The sequence below is a fragment of the Nerophis lumbriciformis genome, linkage group LG35, assembly GCF_033978685.3.
Source record: "Nerophis lumbriciformis linkage group LG35, RoL_Nlum_v2.1, whole genome shotgun sequence".
Classification (NCBI taxonomy): Eukaryota; Metazoa; Chordata; class Actinopteri; order Syngnathiformes; family Syngnathidae; genus Nerophis; species Nerophis lumbriciformis.
Window position 1 is genome coordinate 15522295 of NC_084582.2, and position 19731 is coordinate 15542025.

The 19731-nt window shown below is 39.9% G+C and overlaps 1 protein-coding gene across 5 annotated transcripts in view; it reads left to right on the forward strand.

The window, feature by feature from the left end:
• Positions 1 to 17775, forward strand: part of tenm2a (teneurin transmembrane protein 2a) — a 737482-nt gene extending 719707 nt beyond the window's left edge. For all 5 annotated transcript variants that reach the window (XM_061928107.2, XM_061928109.2, XM_061928108.2 and 2 more), the window contains 7 exons: positions 533 to 1090; positions 1209 to 1478; positions 1580 to 1990; positions 6318 to 6428; positions 6519 to 6786; positions 8582 to 8712; positions 15197 to 17775. In XM_061928107.2, the coding sequence (XP_061784091.2) occupies positions 533 to 1090; positions 1209 to 1478; positions 1580 to 1990; positions 6318 to 6428; positions 6519 to 6786; positions 8582 to 8712; positions 15197 to 15934 (2487 nt within the window). In that variant the 3' untranslated portion in view covers positions 15935 to 17775. The remainder of the gene's footprint in view (positions 1 to 532; positions 1091 to 1208; positions 1479 to 1579; positions 1991 to 6317; positions 6429 to 6518; positions 6787 to 8581; positions 8713 to 15196) is intronic.
• The last annotated feature ends 1956 nt before the right edge of the window (positions 17776 to 19731 follow it).

Consider the following 19731-nt stretch of genomic DNA (forward strand, 5'->3'; position numbering starts at 1 on the left):
AGTCATTCACATCGACGTCCCACTGGGGTGAGTTTTTCCTTGCCCTTACGTGGGCTCTGTACCGAGGATGTCGTTGTGGCTTGTGCAGCCCTTTGAGACACTTGTGATTTAGTGCTATATAAATAAACATTGATTGATTGATTGTTCGTAATATGATTTATATAACTAAGATGTAGCTTGTTTACTTCACATGCAGTCAGTAGTCATGTGTATACCATTTTTAGTTTTACTAGTAGTGTTCCTCAAGGTTCCATTTCAGGTCCTCTTTTTTTCCATCCTTTGGGCTATTCAACTGGGGGCCTTTTGAGTTCTTTAAAAAAAAAACTTGTGAGTGACTCACATTTTAGCAGCAGTTTCTTTTTTCAACTCTCGAGTGCTGCAATAGAGATGATCTTTGTCTAGCTTTTTTGCAGAAAGTTGTTAAAAACAGCGCTCCTGTAACGCTGACAAAATATATAGACCACAATTAAATGTTCAAAGTGAAAGCTGACTTTCTAGTGATAGTTTTGGTTTTCTGCTTATGTATTTGCAGTCCATGGTGTTGTTGCTGCAGAGCCAAAAGCAGTACATCTTTGAGTTTGATACCTCAAACCGGGTGACGGCTGTCACCATGCCGAGCGTGGCCCGCCACACCATGTTCACACACGTGTCCATTGGATACATCCGTAACACTTACAATCCCCCAGAAAGCAACGCCTCCATCATTCACGACTTCAGCGAAGACGGCAGGCCTCAGGCCACACATTACCTGGGAACCGGCCGGCGTGTCCTCTACAAGTACGGCAAGCTGGCCAAGCTGTCGGAGATTGTGTATGACAGCACCGCGGTCACTTTCGGCTACGACGAGACAGCCGGCGTGCTGAAGATGGTCAATCTGCAGAGCGGCGGCTTCTCATGCACCATCCGCTATCGCAAAATGGGCCCTCTCATCGACAAGCAAATCTATCGCTTCAGCGAGGAGGGGATGGTCAACGCAAGGTTTGACTACACCTACCACGACAACAGTTTCCGAATCGCCAGCATGAAACCAGTCATCAGTGAAACCCCTCTACCCGTCGACCTCTACAGATATGATGAAATCTCTGGAAAGGTGCACTTAATGCTGTTTTTGAGAATCGATATGCAGACCTCATAAGTGATTTCTAAGAACCAGCCATGTTCTTTGGCTGGCATACGACTTATACTCTCTGCAAACATGTCTGTCCTAGGTGGAGCACTTTGGAAAGTTTGGGGTCATTTACTACGACATCAATCAAATCATCACCACGGCTGTGATGACGCTGAGTAAGCATTTCGACACCCACGGTCGCATCAAGGAGGTCCAGTACGAGATCTTCCGTTCCCTCATGTACTGGATGACAGTGCAGTACGACAGCATGGGACGGGTGGTGAAAAGGGAGCTCAAGATCGGGCCCTACGCCAACACCACTCAGTATCGCTATGATTACGACGGAGACGGACAGCTCACCGGGGTCAAGGTGAGTAATTCATGTGGAAGGGTCCATATAACTTTGATTTATACTCTATTATCAGGCATTGTACTGATGCTTCTTTGATCCACGGCGCGATATCGTTTCAGGTGAACGACTGGTCAACATGGCGTTACAGCTACGACCTGAACGGTAACCTTCATCTGCTGAACCCCGGGAACAGCGCTCGCATCATGCCGCTACGCTATGACCTCCGTGATCGCATCACACGACTGGGCGATGTCCAGTACCGCCTGGATGAAGACGGTTACCTCAGCCAGCGGGGGTCTGACATGTTTGACTACAACTCAAAGGGTCAGCTGCTGAGGGCCTACAATCGGGGACCTGGCGGCTGGAGCGTGGTGTATCACTACGACGGGCTAGGCCGCAGAGTCTCGACAAGGAACAGCCTCGGACAGCACCTTCAGTTCTTTTATGCTGATCTCAACCATCCAACGAGGGTGACCCACATCTTCAACCACTCCAGCTCCGAAATATCCTCGCTCTACTATGACCTGCAGGTAGGTGTGCAAGGCGGCATCTACCACCATTTTGCTTGTATGCCTGCCCAAACAAGTCGAGCCAATTTAAAGTGGGCCGATGATGATTTTCACTTTCTCGTGGTGTGGATAATATGTACTATTGAATATGCTTTGGTGGAAATGTTCCTCCACAGTCACTTTTATAACCCGTTTTGTTGAGTCTGTCTGCAAGTTGTGTGTAGAGGCGTTCCCGGTTTGCATATTATTGATCTGCATGATGCCAAGAGAACTACAGCTCAAGACCGCCTTAGGCAAAAAAATTTACACACTTTTTTATTCATGTGAAATAATTTTTTCACCTTTTAAATCAAACTTTAACTAAATTGGATGTATGTTTTCACAAATTTATGATGGGAAAATGGTTCAATGATTTTTTTATTTTATTTTTTATTTTTTGCAAAATAAGGAATATAACATAAATCTGCTAACCCTCCTGACACATTTCCGATCAAGATTCTAACGCAGCTTCTAAGCCCAGCTCTGAGACATTCCACCACAGGAGACAATTAATTTGCCTTTACAGTGGAACCTCAATTTACAAACTTAATTGGTTCTTGAACAGGTAGATAGAAAAGTTTGTACTGTATATTAAAGCACATTTCTCCATAAGAAACAATGTAAACACGAATAAGGGGTTCCAGCCTCAACAGAAGTCCATACTTTAGTAAAAGTTTGTACACTTTGAACTAGAGATGTCCGATAATGGCTTTTTTGCCGATATTGTCCAACTCTTAATTACCGATTCCGATATCAACCGATACCGATATATACAGTCGTGGAATTAACACATTATTATGCCTAATTTTGTTGTGATGCCCCGCTTGATGCATTAAACAATGTAACTTTACCATGAATTGATTAACCGACTTAAACAAGTTGGAAAACTTATTCGGGTGTTACCATTTAGTGGTCAATTGTAGGGAATATGTACTGTACTGTGCAATCTACTAATACAAGTTTCAATCAATCAATCAAAAACAAGGTTTTCCAAAATAGGAGAACAACTTCAACTCAAGTTATGGAAAAAAGTGCCAACATGGCACTGCCATATTTATTATTGAAGTCACAAAGTGCTTTTTTTTTTTAACATGCCTCAAAACAGCAGCTTGGAATTTGGGACATGCTCTCCCTGAGATAATCCTAATACCCACTACAACTATGGGAAATACTATACTTTGACTTTCACAATGTGCATTATTTTATTTATTTTTTAAACATGCCTCAAAACAACAGCTACAAAAACAATGAAGACACACAGCTTCAGTCCAGAGTATACTAGAGCATACTTGCCAACCTTGAGACCTCCGAATTCGGGAGATGGGTGAGGGGGGGGGGGGGTGTTTGGTGGTAGCGGGGGTGTATAGTGCTGCAAGGGGTTCTGGGTATTTGTTCTGTTGTGTTTATGTTGTGTTACGGTGCGGATGTTCTCCCGAAATGTGTTTGTCTTTCTTGTTTGGTGTGGGTTCACAGTGTGGCGCATATTTGTAACAGTGTTAAAGTTGTTTATACGGCCATCCTCAGTGTGACCTGTATGGCTGTTGACCAAGTATGTCTTGCAGTCACTTGTGTGTGTGAAAAGCCGTAGAGATTCTGTGGCTGGGCCGGCACGCAAAGGCAGTGCCTTTAAGGTTTATTGGCGCCCTGTACCTCTCCCTACGTCCGTGTACACAGCGGCATTTTAAAAAGTCATACATTTTACTTTTTAAAACCAATACCGATAATTTCCGATATTACATTTTAAAGCATTTATCGGCCGATGATATCGGCAGTCCGATCTTATCGGACATCCCTACTTTGAACACGATATAAACCTCTATACTGTACTGTATATAAAACAAACATAACAAGATGGACATGGATCAACTTTCTTTTTAATAACAAAGTCAAAAAAACAACTACCTTAACTCTCCTCATTTCCAGCTTCCCTGCTGACAAGCACACACACTGTCACTAGCCCTGTGGCGCACTCTGAATATCACTAAACTCCTTAACTTTAACAGCCAGGCCACTACATTTAGGGATAAGGAATAAAATCCACTTAGCAGGAAGCAGCTAGGAATACATTTGTGGTAATATTTCAAATGAAGCCCCATGTCATTCATTCTCTGAAAGCATGGATCGCGGGACCCTATGCACAGCGCGTGATCTGCGTATAGGGAGAAGGGGCCCTGCTGCAGCTGAAAAAGGATATGACTTAAACGAGGAAGGACAGTGGAGGAAAAACATTACTGGGTTATTATGATCAAAGTTCATACAAACATGTGAGAAACAACCATCATAAAAATTCACAGCAGGACTTTCACTGTTCAAGGCTATGAATAATTCATATCAGAAGACAATGGAGAGAGAAACAGCCACAGGAATCAGGAAGGGAGTCCTACTTAGGGATGAGCCTGGCAATCAGTTAATTGATCATTAACGTTGATTGTTCATTAATCATGTCTTCAAGCAACTGAGGCGTGTGCTGCTTGGCTGCAACCAGCAGAGGCGCTGTTGATTTAGTCCTGGTCTAACAAAGAAGATGAAGTTCAGAACATTTATAGAGAGAGAGAGAAATCTCCCAAGACCATTAAAAATGGGTAAAAGCTAATAAATAAACAATTGATTGTTCCCCTAGTCAATTTAATGTCGTCAAAAGCCTGTCCTTAGTCCTGTTGGCATTTTTTATTTGCACTTATCAGCAACGATAAGACATAGAAGGCTTCAATCGGGAGCATAAAGATAATGGCTGAATGGAAAAAGGTCAGGTGATTTGATGAGTCCAGATCGATCTACCTTGTTCCAGAGTGCATCAGGGTAAGAAGAGAAGAGGATGCAGTGATGCTGACATCATTGTTAGTGCCTGCCATGTTGTGACCTGGGCTTGCTTCACTTAGTCAGGGCTTGATTTAAGGCAGGGGTCACCAACGCGGTGCACGCGGGCACCAGGTAGCCCGTAAGGACCAGATGAGTAGCCCGCTGGCCTGTTCTAAAAATAGCTCAAATAGCAGCACTTACCAGTGAGCTGCCTCTATTTTTTAAATTGTATTTATTTACTAGCAAGCTGGTCTCGCTTTGCTCGACATTTTTAATTCTAAGAGAGACAAAACTCAAATAGAATTTGAAAATCCAAGAAAATATTTTAAAGACTTGAAGGTCTTCACTAACTGACAAAGAAACAGATAACAGATTTGGTGTCCAGTTCAAAGTGTGACATGATTTATTTAAAAATTTGAGAGTTGACTTTTGTATTTTACATGAGTTATTATTTGTACAAACATGGTGCAAAGTACCATACCACAGAGGCGCCGCTAGGGATTTTGGGCCCCATGAAAATAATCTTTACAGGGCCCCCAACACAGTGTCATTATTTTTTCTGTATTATAATTTCATCATCATTAGGGGCCTCTCTGGGCCCCCCTCCATCATGGGCCCCTAGAATCCGTCTCCTTTACCCCCCCCCCCCTTTTCGGCACCCCTGCCATACCATACCAACTTTATTTATAAAGCCCTTTAAAAACAAGCACAGTTGAAAAGAAAAAAAGGGCTGTACACCACAAAGAAATAGAGGCAAAGGACAGACTAAAAATTAACATTTAAAACAGAAATAAAAATACACATTTAAAAAGCAAATATAAATTACCCTAAGAACAGTTTGTTAGATAAAAAACAGTTTAAAAGTTAAAAACAGTTCAAAAAGCTATAAGCTAAAAACAGTTTAAAGTAATTCATGATTTGTTAAAAAATGTTAGTGGCTAGCTAGTTAAAATGGGATATTGTGATTTCACAAGACTGTCTTAGAAGTGATCATTTGAAAATGTTCAATTTGAAAAATGTGCACCTAGAGAAAATATAAAAATAAAGTGTTGCATATTGATATTTATCTGTTTCTATATATATTTATTGTGAGAAATCATTAAGATGATCGTGTTTCCACAAAGATAAATATAATTAATTATTAATAATAACATAGAGTTAAAGGTAAATTGAGCAAATTGGCTATTTCTGGCAATTTATTTAAGTGTGTATCAAACTGGTTGCCCCTGCGATGAGGTGGCGACTTGTCCAGGGTGTACCCCGCCTTCCGCCCGATTGTAGCTAAGATAGGCTCCAGCGCCCCCCGTAACCCCAAAGGGAATAAGCGGTAGAAAATGGATGGATGAAAACTGGTAGCCCTTCGCATTAATCAGTACCCAAGAAGTAGCTCTTGGTTTCAAAAAGGTTGGTGACCCCTGATTTAAAGTGACCCATAAATGATCTCAAACGACTATGTGTAATAAAGTGAATAGTAGCGTTATTAACTTGGATTGTTTTTTTGATTGTTTAGGGTCATGTGTTTGCCATGGAGGTAAGCAGTGGTGAGGAATACTACATAGCATCTGATAACACCGGAACACCCTTAGCTGTTTTTAGCAGCAATGGACAGATGATCAAACAGGTAACGCACGTCTGATGTGTCCCATTCACTGTTTATTCAGCGTTTCATAACAATGACGATAACATCATGTTTTATACTTGCCCCTCTCAGTTGCAGTACACAGCTTATGGGGAGATTTATCTGGACTCCAATCCAGAATTCCAGCTCGTGGTTGGATTTCATGGTGGTCTTTATGACTCACTGACCAAGCTGGTCCACTTCACCCAGCGTGACTATGACGTCTTGGCGGGGCGCTGGACCTCACCGGACTACAGCATCTGGCCCAAGATTGGGAAGGATCCGTCTCCGTTTAATTTGTACATGTTTAAGAACAACAATCCCCTCAGTGACATGTTGGATGTCAAAAATTATGTCACAGGTAAGAGCATTGGTTTTTAATTGTTTTCTGTCAACCCAGCCCCTTTATGGGATATTATATTACTGTTTTACTATCTTTACTATATTTTACTATATTTATCTGTACATTCTGCATACAACTGTTGTGAATGTTGGCCTTCGGCTCCTTGTTAGAGAGCAGCAATTTGTGTAAAAAGTACCGGTAGGTCGTGAGTTCAAACACCGGCCGAGTCATACCAAAGACTATAAAAATGGGACCCATTACATCCCTGCTTGGCACTCAGAATCAAGGGTTGAAATTGGGGGTTAAATCCCCAAAACGATTCCTGAGCGCGGCCACCGCTGCTGCTCACTGCTCCTCTCACCTCCCAGAGGGTGGAACAAGGGGACGGGTCAAATGCAGAGGGTAATTTCACCACACCTAGTGTGTGTGTGTGTGTGTGTGTGTGTGTGTGTGTGTGTGTGTGTGTGTGTGTGTGTGTGTGTGTGTGGCTATCAGTGGTACTTTAACTTTTTAAAACGTTGAACAGTTGACACACTTGACAGCATTAAAAAATGTTAAATAGTTCAAATGAAATTCACCTGTGCATATTATAGTGTCATGCCTTTTACGATCATCCTTTAAGTTTTTTACCCAAATAACAACTTTTTGAGACTACAGTAGTTACTACAGTAGTTAGTTAACTTAGGGGCTTAATTGGTTCTGTGACAGAGCTCTTAACTCAAAACACGTGTGTCCCAAATCAACATCTCCCATTGAAATGAGTTGAAATCAGTTCAGTTCGTGCTTGGTGCCCAAAACAGCACAATTGTAACATATACAATGCTCTTTTAAAAAAGAAAAACAAACTTTAAGACAATAAATATTGTATAAAACAATACAATATAGAATGCCCTACAAACAACTACAGTAGTTTTATGAAGTAATGTAATAATAATGTACAGCATTTACCTTGGAGGGGGTGGACATCTGCAGTATCACCTTCAAGCTGCTTCTCCGTCAAACACACCATCAGCAGCCTTCCCACATTTTCATGGATGAATGTCCACCTTTTAAATATTATGTAGAAGTCGCTGTCTTGCGGTTCCACGGGTATGTACGTCAAAGTATCTAAGCGTACAGAGTTGACAACAGGTTTTAATGTTTTTCAACACCACCATCAAATAATATACTTTCGTTCAGGACTTTCCAGTCTCTCTCCAAACTTCCTCTCTCCTGTACCTGGCCGCTCAATGTTAAAGACAACAGATGATTACCGTACCACCTGTGCAATCTAATCATCTGCCAGCTGTGTCTCTCCGTTAGCACATGCCACGCCCCCGTCTGATGGCGCTCTGTTTTCAGCACCATGGACAGAGGCGGTGACTTTTACTCCTGCAAGCACGCTGATCACAATCCCTTTCCACATATTATTTCAACATCTTTGGCTGACGTTAGACTCGTTCTGCTTTAGTATGGTGCAGAGTAGCAGTGATACCCTTCAATGGCTTCGCCAATGATATCATCCACTTCCTCTTCTCCGCACTGCCCTTCACACTCACTTTCTTCCTTCCTGTGGTTGGAGAACAAAGTTATGTCGATCTCTATCTATAAGCTAATGCTAGCGAGTAAGACCAGATGTTTTAGTCGGATCTTACAAGGTTCACTGTGACATTTGCTTCGCTAACTAAAGGCTGGAATGCTTGTAACTCGAAGTTTTGCTTGCAACTTAAAGCAAAAACTCCAAAGTTGAGCTACCACTGTTGTATTCATTTAAAATATTGGATATCGATGTGTTTGTCACTCAGAAATGTTTTTTTTCTATCTGCTCCTGTAGATGTGAAGAGTTGGTTGGTGATGTTTGGCTTCCAGCTGAGTAACATAATCCCAGGATTCCCCCGACACTCACTCTACTTTGTGGAGCCGCCGTATGAGCTGCAGGCTACTCAGCACTGTGAAAATGGACAGGTACTTTTTGTGTTGTGACTTATTTTGTTTTGATGTGACAGTGTTCTTATTGATATTGCATTGTATTTGGGAGGAATGTTATTTAATGATGTGTCGTCTCCTTCACAAAAGGGAAAATCCGGTTCATCAAAACAAAATGCAAAAGCAATGCTTATTTTTGTTTTGTTTCCATTCAAATAACATTTTTCCAAATACAATGCAATATTTATAGTAACAGTTTTACATTAATACAACATGTTGAGAATTAAACTCAACTGGTGAATGACAAAAACACTATATATATATATATATATATATATATATATATATATATATATATATATATATATATATATACGTTAGGTCAGGAAAAAACAGAAGCTATTTCCTCCCTACAAGCCTGTTTTGAAGGTTTTCCTGCTCTTCAGGGGATTTTTCCTGAATCAGGGAAACCTGCGACAGGCTTATATACATACATACATACATACATACATACATACATACATATATATGTGTATATATATATATATATATATATATATATATATACATATATATAAATACATATATATATATACATACATACATACATATAGACATATATATACATACATATATATATACATACATATATATATATATATATATATACATATATATATACATACATATATATATATATATATATATATATATATATATATACATACATACATGTATACATACATACATATAGACATATATATACATACATATATATATACATACATATATATATATATATATATATATATATACATACATATATATACATATATATATATATATACATACATACATACATACATACATACATACATACATATATATATATATATATATATATATATATATATATATACCAGTGACGTGCGGTGAGGTTGATGGCTGGTGAGGCACTGACTTCATCACAGTCAGATTTACAAACATATGAACCCTAAAGAGTATCTTATTCACCATTTGATTGGCAGCAGTTAACGGGTTATGTTTAAAAGCTCATACCAGCATTCTTCCCTGCTTGGCACTCAGCATCAAGGGTTGGAATTGGGGGTTAAATCACCAAAAATAATTCCCGGGCGCGGCGCGGCTGCTGCCCACTGCTCCCCTCACCTCCCAGGGGGTGATCAAGGGATGGGTCAAATGCAGAGAACAAATTTCATTACACCTAGTGTGTGTGTGACAATCATTGGTACTTTAACTTAACTTTAACTTTACACATACAAACTGTAGCACACAAAAAAGCACATTTAATAAAAAAAACGTTATTATGGTCTTACCTTTACTTATAAATGAAGTCCATTCGCCGCTGTTGTGCTGGATTAATGCAACCGCTGACGGGAGTGTTATATCAACTAAAGCCCTCACTTAAACTTTCCACATGCAAGATTGAATCTATTTAAAAAAGTGTAACCGAGGGTTTATAAATGTCGCCTATACTGTATGAAACTACAAAATAACAAACACGGAGGCTCCAGTTTACACGAGGACCACTTTATTTACCTTCTTTCAAAAACTTCCGCTCCACTCCAACGTGTCATCACTTCTGCTCTTAGCGCCTTCAAAATAAGAGCTCAAGGCATATACTGTATAACAGCGCATAACAGGAACTTAACATCACAAAGAGGAAAGCCCATAAAAATAGGTTACAAAAGTTATTTAATAAGAAGCCAAAAAGTGCAAAAACAATCATGTTCGTGTTGGAGGAGTTGTGAATTAGATACACCTGCAGTCTGCACGTAGAAAGTTTAAGTGTGGGCTTTAGTTGATATAACAATTCTACGGCGGGGGTGCAGGAGGCGGGACTACTGGAGCCTCAGCCAGTGCGTCTTTTGCAGCCGTTTTATGATCGCGCAGCACAACAAATACGTTACACATATACAGTTGTTGACAAAATACACTGTACATTATATACCTCAGCTAACTAAACTATGGAAATGTATAATATAATTCATATAGCAATACAGTCTCACTGCACAGCAGGCCAGCAGTTAGCCGAGTCCGGAATCCATGTTGAGGCACTGAGTGACGTGCCTTAACTGGCTGCTGTTCACCGCACCGTCTCTTCTCAGTATTTGAACGGCAAATGTGAAAATTCAACGATTTTGAATAAAAATAATCTAAAACTGGTGAAGTTAAATAGAAAATAACTTTATAGTATAATCACTGGATACATATAACAATTACATTTTTTTTCTTTCCATGATGGCAGGTGAGGCCCCGCCTCACCTGCCTCTAGTGACTGCACGTCACTGATATATACATATATATATACATACATACATACATATATATATACATACGTACGTATGTATATATATATATATATATATATATATATATACATATATATACATATATATACATACATGTATATAGGATAGGATAGACTTTTATTCATCCCAAAATGGGGAAATTACGTTGTTGCATATGTATGTATATATATATATGTATATGTATATGTCTGTCTGTCTGTATATATATATATATATATATATATATATATATATATACAGATACACATATGTGTGTATATGCAAATAGCAAATATATATATGTACTGTATATATATATATATATATATATGTATATATATATATATATATATATACATATATATGCACGACTGCTTCTAAAATGCCCATAAAAAGAAAAAAATAAATAAATAAATAAATAAATAAATATATATATATATATATATATATATATATATATATATATATATATATATATATATATACATATATATATATATATTTTTTTTTTTTATGGGCATTTTAGAAGCAGTCGTGCAGGGCATCTACATTGACACCACTTTTTTTGTCTTTCTTTTTTTTTTACCACTGAAGGTGCATGGGCCTGCAATACTGTGCTCAAGATGCAAAAAATGCATACTTGAAGTTGCAGTTGAAGATGAAGTTGTTGTTTTTTATCACATAGGACACGGGTGTCAAAGTCAAAGCCCTCAGGCCAGATCCGGCCCGCGGGCCTTGACTTTGACACCACTGCCCTAAAAGGACTTACCCCCTAAAAGTACCCTGGGCTCCAAAAGGTCCGAAATGTACCCAGGGCCAGGGTTGAAGCCCTTTTGGGTGTATTTAGGACCTTTTTTGGCACCCCATTTATCATTAGGACCATTAGGGCTCATTTTGGACCTTCCCGTTCCCCTCCAGACCTCGGAGATACTTAAAAAAAAAACGGGCTAGGGTAGAGTTAGGTAAAAATGACAAAGTACCTTCTAACACTACTGTTGGTTAAAATGCCAATGCAAGGATCTGTCACTTTGTTTCCACTGGTTTTGTAGTTCCTCTATGCAGGAATTTGCTGGGAAAATGTCAAAGTCTCTCCCAAATTTTGAACTGAAGTCCAGAAGGGTCACAACTAGGGATGATGTTTGATAAGAAATTATCAAGCTCGAGCCCATTATCGAATCTTCTTATCGAACCGATTCCTTATCGATTCTCTTATCGAATCCAGATAGGTTGTTGTATATGGAAAAAAACACAATATTTGGTTTAACAAAAGCTCACTTTTATTTTATAAGAAAAAAATAAAATAAAATAAAATAAATAAATAAATATTGACTGTTACCCCCCTAAAAAAAAAAAAAAAAAAAAAAATATATTGACTTTTGTTACCCAAAGTATATTAAGTGGGATTTTTCAGAAAAACAAATATATACAGTAACACAAAAACAACCTGTCTCTGTGATCACTATAGGTGTATAAATAATAATATAGTTCATTGGGCACAAAACTGAAAATAATACAGCTCTCCAAAAAGTGCACTTCTGCTGCTATTGGAACATACTAACTACACACACTATGACACTAAGAACACCACAGTCATCAATCAACAATTCTTCTTCCAAAAAATTATTTCGATGGTGGAAATACACAACTGGCAGCCTTTTTAAGTCCTCAAAACATCCATTGAAACAGTGCACAAAAATCGTTTTTCAATAAACATCTTAGTATCAAATGTAACCACTTTCCACCTTAATATTGAGTTACATAAACAAGTTAAACAGTTTACTTACAGACTTATCTTTTCCAAGGCTTGTAAGAGCTAACACAACTTTTCTACTTCTCAATTGTCTCATGAACTAATGACGCGTAATATTTTCATATCGCCACAAGGTGTCAGTAAGAGTCTACAATCAAATGGGCATAACATTGAACGAATCCCGTCCCACAGGAAATGCCCTGTGGGACGGGATTCGTTCACAGGGATTCGAATAAAGAACCAACTCTTTTTCTTTACTATAGTGCAGGGGTGCTCATTACGTCGATCGCGAGCTACCGGTCGATCGCGGAGGGTGTGTCAGTCGATCACCAGCCAGGCATTAAAAAAATAGTCCTAAAAATGAGCGATCTTAAATCTTCACTATGACGTCACTTTCGTCACTTGATTGACATTCACGGCACCCGAGGGTCTTCTGAAATGACGCTGGCTGCTGCCAGCTCATTAAAATTACCGACAGGAAGGCGAGAAACACTTTATTTCAACAGACTCTGGCACCGTACCTGTCGTCAAAACTCCAAAGACCGACTGCACAGTTGCACAATAAAAGCGCTGCTTCATCCTGCCTGCGCTAACAAAATAAGAGTCTCAGAAAGCTGGCGTGCACAAGCTAGCAAGCTACGGAGTTTGCCGACAATGTATTTCTTGTAAAGTGTATACGAAGGAGTACGGAAGCTGGATAAATAAGATGCCAAAAACCAACAACTTTCATGTGGTATTGGACAGAAAGGAGGACTTTTTTTCTCCTCCATTCGAAAATACGGACATTATCAGCATTCCAATCAATGCAAGTCATCAGAATCAGGTAATACACCAACTTATATTCTTGTCTTCATGAAAGAAAGGAATCTATATGTGTTAAACATGCTTGTATTATCTTTAAACACCTTTAACTTGTTAACAATATTAATTATATGTGTTAAACATGCTTGTATTATCTTTAACCACCTTTAACTTAACAATATTAACTATAAGTGTTAAACATGCTTGTATTATCTTTTAACACGTTTAACTTATTAACAATATTAACTATATGTGTTAAACATGCTTGTATTATCATTAAACACCTTTAACTTGTTAACAATATTAACTATATGTGTTAATCATGCTTGTATTATCTTTAAACACCTTTAACTTGTTAACAATATTAACTATGTGTTAAACATGCTTGTATTATCTTTAAACACCTTTAACTTATTAACTATATGTGTTAAACATGCTTGTATTATCTTTAAACACCTTTAAGTTGTTAACAATATTAACTATATGTGTTAAACATGCTTGTATTATCTTTAAACACCTTTAACTTATTACCAATATTAACTATAAGTGTTAAACATGCTTGTATTATCTTTAAACACCTTTAACTTATTAACAATATTAACTATATGTGTTAAACATGCTTGTCCATCCATCCATCCATCTTCTTCCGCTTATCCGAGGTCGGGTCGCGGGGGCAGCAGCTTAAGCAGGGAAGCCCAGACTTCCCTCTCCCCAGCCACTTCGTCCAGCTCCTCCCGGGGGATCCCGAGGCGTTCCCAGGCCAGCCGGGAGAGATAGTCTTCCCAGCGTGTCCTGGGTCTTCCCCGTGGCCTCCTACCGGTCGGACGTGCCCGAAACACCTTCCTAGGGAGGCGTTCGGGTGGCATCCTGACCAGATGCCCGAACCACCTCATCTGGCTCCTCTCGATGTGGAGGAGCAGCGGCTTTACTTTGAGCTCCCCCCGAATGACAGAGCTTCTCACCCTATCTCTAAGGGAGAGCCCCGCCACTCGGCGGAGGAAACTCATTTCGGCCGCTTGTACCCGTGATCTTGTCCTTTCGGTCATGACCCAAAGCTCATGACCATAGGTGAGGATGGGAACGTAGATCGACCGGTAAATCGAGAGCTTTGCCTTCCGGCTCAGCTCCTTCTTCACCACAACAGATCGATACAGCGTCCGCATTACTGAAGACGCCGCACCGATCCGCCTGTCAATCTCACGATCCACTCTTCCCCCACTCGTGAACAAGACTCCGAGGTACTTGAACTCCTCCACTTGGGGCAAACATGCTTGTATTATCTTTAAACACCTTTAACTTGTTAACAATATTAACTATAAGTGTTAAACATGCTTGTATTATCATTAAACACCTTTAACTTGTTAACAAAAACATATATTTCATAAATAAGTAAATATAAATGATATATATGATTGAGGTAGATCCCCACGACTTGATCAATTGAAAAGTAGCTCGCCTGCAGAAAAAGTGTGAGCACCCCTGCTATAGTGGCTTCGATAACGGGAACCGGTTCTCAAAAGGGGATTTGAGTCCATGGAATCGGTTCTTTTCTTATCGAACAACCGGGAGAACCGGTTTCGAACATCATCCCTAGTCACAACAGTATGCTAGATGAAAGTTATGTCGTGAATTGATTTGATCATTTTCTCTCGTTATTGTGTAGCTCATCACCGGAGTGCAGCAGGCAGCGGAGCGTCACAACCAGGCGTTCATGGCTTTGGAGGGTCGCCTTCTCAACAAGGAACGGCGCAGACGCAAGGACAAGCCAGGCCACTGGTTCGGCACCAGCACCCCTATCGTCGGCCGCGGGGTGATGCTGGCGCTGAAGGAGGGCAGAGTGGTGGCCGGCGTGTCGTCTTTGGCCGGCGACGACAGCCGCAAAGTGGCTCTGGTGCTGGACGGCGCTCAGTACCTGGAAGGCACGCACTACACGCAGGAGGGGAAGGACTGCCACTACCTGGTGAAAGTCGGCTCGGCCGACAGCGACCTCCTGGCCTTGGGGTTGACAAACGGCCGCAAGTCGCTGGAGAGCGGCATCAACGTGACAGTGAGCGGGCGCTCCAGGAGGGGCGTGACCGTGGAGTTCGCCGTGCCGTCGTTGGTGCTGAGCGTTCGTTACGGGCTCTCTGCGGACGTGGTGGACGAGGAGAAGGTAAGACTGTTGGAGCTGGCTCGACAGAGGGCCTTGGCGGGGGCCTGGTCCAAGGAACAGCAGAAGGCCAGAGACGGGAAAGGAGGCAGTCGCCTCTGGACTGAAGGAGAGCGACAACAGCTCCTCACGGCGGGCCGGGTACAAGGCTACGACGGCTACTATGTACTACCTGCGGAGCAGTACCCAGAACTGGCCGACAGCAGCAACAACATCCAGTTCCTCCGACAGAACGAGATGGGCAGGAGGTAACAGCCCACCTCGCGTCAGTCCTGCTCATCCTAACCCTTTCTTTCATTCCCGGCCACCAGACGGGGTTACTCATGGAACGCTGCAGGAAAGCCTCGCAAAACTATTATTAATCGTACTGCCACAGGCAAAAAAAAAACCAACAAAAAAAACAAGTCAAGTTTCTTTAAAAAAAAAAAAACACTGGAAAAGTGATAATGCACTGCTTAATGAATAAGAAGATCCCCCTTTTTAAAAAAGATGATTGCTATTTTCGCCCATATTTTTTGGGTCACGCTGAGAGCGCCCGGGAAACGCCCCCCGCTGGAAGCAAAAAAAAAAGGACGCAGTGTGTCGTCATGACAACGACACATCCGTCGGAGGACGGACAAGAAAAACGTTCGAGTTGGTCCAGCACTTGTCTCAGGCCTCCCATTATTGTCCATCACTGAGCAGAACACATCAAACACGAGCTGAACTGCTGGTAGAGAACCAGGAAAGACTTTCCAAACAAAAAGAAACAAGATGGCTATATTTGTGGACAGTGGCACTTACACGGCGTTGTTTCTTTTAGGACATATTACGACATTTGTGTCCAGCTCCACCAGGGGGGGGGGGGGACGCTGCGTGTACTGTAGCTGCTGTAGTTTCGTATGTTCCAGTCGCAGTAGGATCGTGAGACGTCACCGAGGCACTTCTGTACAGAACACACCCCCTCACAGAGTCCAAACGTACTATTTATTTTTTTCCTTTTCCTTATTTATTTATTCTTAGTACTATATGACAATCATGAATGAGTCCGTCCGTTTAATTCAAAAATGAATTCTAACATTTTTCTTTTTTTTATAAATTATGTTTTTTTGTTTTGTTGTGGGTTGTTTTTGTATTATTTTTTAGAATTGCTACCAATAGTCAGTCTCTCGGAAAAAAATAAAAAATAATAATTTATGTAATAAAGTGTTTAAAAATGGTTTATACACTAAATAAAAGTCTTTAAAACTGTGAAAATGTTTTTTCAAGCTATATTTGGATGTACAGTTGTATAGACCTACCTTTATGCAGCACAGTAGAATATTGTCGAGGATATCAAGTTTTATATTTCTAAGAGGACGTGGCTTGTTATGTGCAAATTCTTTGGCTGGTGTTACTATTACTACTACTCTAGAGTTGTGTGGCGCTCTACTTTTGCATATCTACAGCATCAGTCCGCAGTTTTATTTCCTGTGCTTTGGTTTTTTTTGGAGGCAGACGTATTTCTGGCCTAGTTCCCAACAGCAGTAGCAGTAATGGATCCCCCTCACTGTGAAGAGACTCGTGATGGATGTCAAAATGTACCAAATCAGTATTATCAAAGGATAACATGTTCGCGGGGGGGAAAAAACGAGACTCTTCTGGGACCTTATGAATAAAACATGATTGTTTACGTCAACTCAACCATGGCTAGTTCGCTTTCATCTCTTTTTTTTTTTTTGCATTTCACAATAAATGTCTCGTTCTTTCATCCAATTCCAGCAGAAGTGACATACTTTTTGCCATTGACCTAGACATTCTAACTGATTGTAACAGTTTGCTTTTTTTTATGTGTTTTTGGCACATTAATGCTGCATTTCTTCCCCACATTCTGCTCCGAAATAATGACTGTTGAATAAATGACGTATGGCTGACTAATAAGAATCACATAAGCACGTGCTCCGTTGACATGTGCTTAAGTTCACAAATGAATGTTCATCCTTGGCATTGCAGCAGAGATTACTTTTTTTTTGGTCCTGTGAAGACATTGGAAACGTTGTTTCAAGCAGTCTCAATAAAATAAACTGTCCAACAAGTCACTTACTGTATGGATTATCTCCAAATATAGACAAGTGTAACTGGTTATAGGTTGTTTGGTTGCTTAAAGTAGGCACAATCTCAAGTTTTTTTCCTTTTACAACCTGGGTTATTGCAAATTATTTTTATTCAAGACATTTAGTATATATATATATATATATACATACATGTACCGGTACATATTCACACACACACACACATATATATATATATATATATATACATATATATACATATACATATATATATATACCGTATGTATATATATATATATATATATATACAGTGTTGGGTTAAGTAACTAGTTACAGTTACTAGTTACTTCATTTCAGAAGTAACTCAGTTACTAACTCAGTTACTTACACCAAAAAGTAATGCGTTACTGTGAAAAGTAACTATTTAGTTACTTCTTTTTTTCTTTTTCTTTTTTTTAAAGCTCCCATTAATGCCCTTTTAGCCTTCATTTCAGTACTGTTATTGCACTGGAGAATAATACAATCTGTTGATCAACTTGACATGCATTTGCATCACTGAACTCTGCTAAGCCATGTGGTCTACATACAACACACAAAGACAAAGATATGTTACAAAGGCCAATTTGTTTCTGGCCAGAACAAATCGACAAAACTATTTTAAATAGCTGCAACATAACGTACATAAGTAACAAACAGCATAATAACAGTATAGATGTAGACCAAGAAAGGCACACGCTACATACACAAAGCCTAACCAGGCATTTTCTTTACTGAGCAAAACTCTTTATTGTCGGCCATAAACACATCACCAAAACATTAGTAAAAAAAAATGATATCTAGCAAAAGTGGTAATTTTCTGCAGTACAAACCAGACCAAAAGCAACTTTGTTATATCAACAGCAGCCACTCGCTCTTTCTCACGTGTGCCAACACTTGCACATATGGCACTTAGCCAGTGATGCGTTTACAGCCACACAAAAAGTCGGACAACTCCAACACCACACATAAAGTGTAATTCCAGGTCGTTACACTATGATTTACCAATCAAATGTGTGCTTATTCTAGTGTCATTTATTAGGAATCTTAATTTATAAATATTAATCATTAAATGCTGTTAGTATATTAAATAAATACTAATAAAAATATTTTTTTTACAAACAGGAAGTTGCAGGAATGTACACATGATCCCCTGCTTACATCTCATTGTGCAACATGTGAATGTTTTAATGGGAACTAAATGAAAGGGGTACAAATGATTTCCAAAGCAGGACCTCCACCCAGACAAACAATACAAGTACACAGTTCATGAAAAACAATATTTGTTGTTATTGTCATTATAAGTGGGCCTAAACACTTATATTAGAAATGGAAATGACTGCTGTCATTTGATTATAATAATAAGAGAATGTTGTCTGTGTATCTGTGTTGGCCCTGTGATGAGGTGGGGACTTGTCCAGGGTGTACCCTGCCTTCCGCCCGAATGCAGCTGAGATAGGCTCCAGCGACCCCGAAAGAGACAAGCGGTAGAAAATGGATGGATGGATGGAGATTGAACTTGTTATTTAGTGAGGTTTGGGACAGGTGTGCTGCTGGTGTAGCCACAGTGTGCACGTCTAAAGTTGCTCACATGGGCTCCACTCAATGCTCAGGGAGTTTTTGCGTTTGCTCACACACATGAACAATTAGAGGGAACATTGATTGACGGAGTGTGTACCTTCAGCGGTGAATGATGAGCAGAGGCAGAGTTAATCCTTAAGTGGTGGAGGTGAAGTGGCATCAGAGTCTCTATCTCTCTTTACTAGCTTCGTCGAAGCATGTTGCTTATGTAGCTTGTTTCAGCAGATTTGAATTGCTGTTTTGGGCAGTAGATGGGATCTTTGATCCAAAGCACAATTTACATTTAACTAAAATGTTCTTTTCTTTGTGCTCGACAAAAGAAAAGTAGTGAAAATATCTCCATGTTAGCAAACTGGACTTCTGGCTCCGCCATGATCAGACACGCCCCCCTCCCCTCCCTCC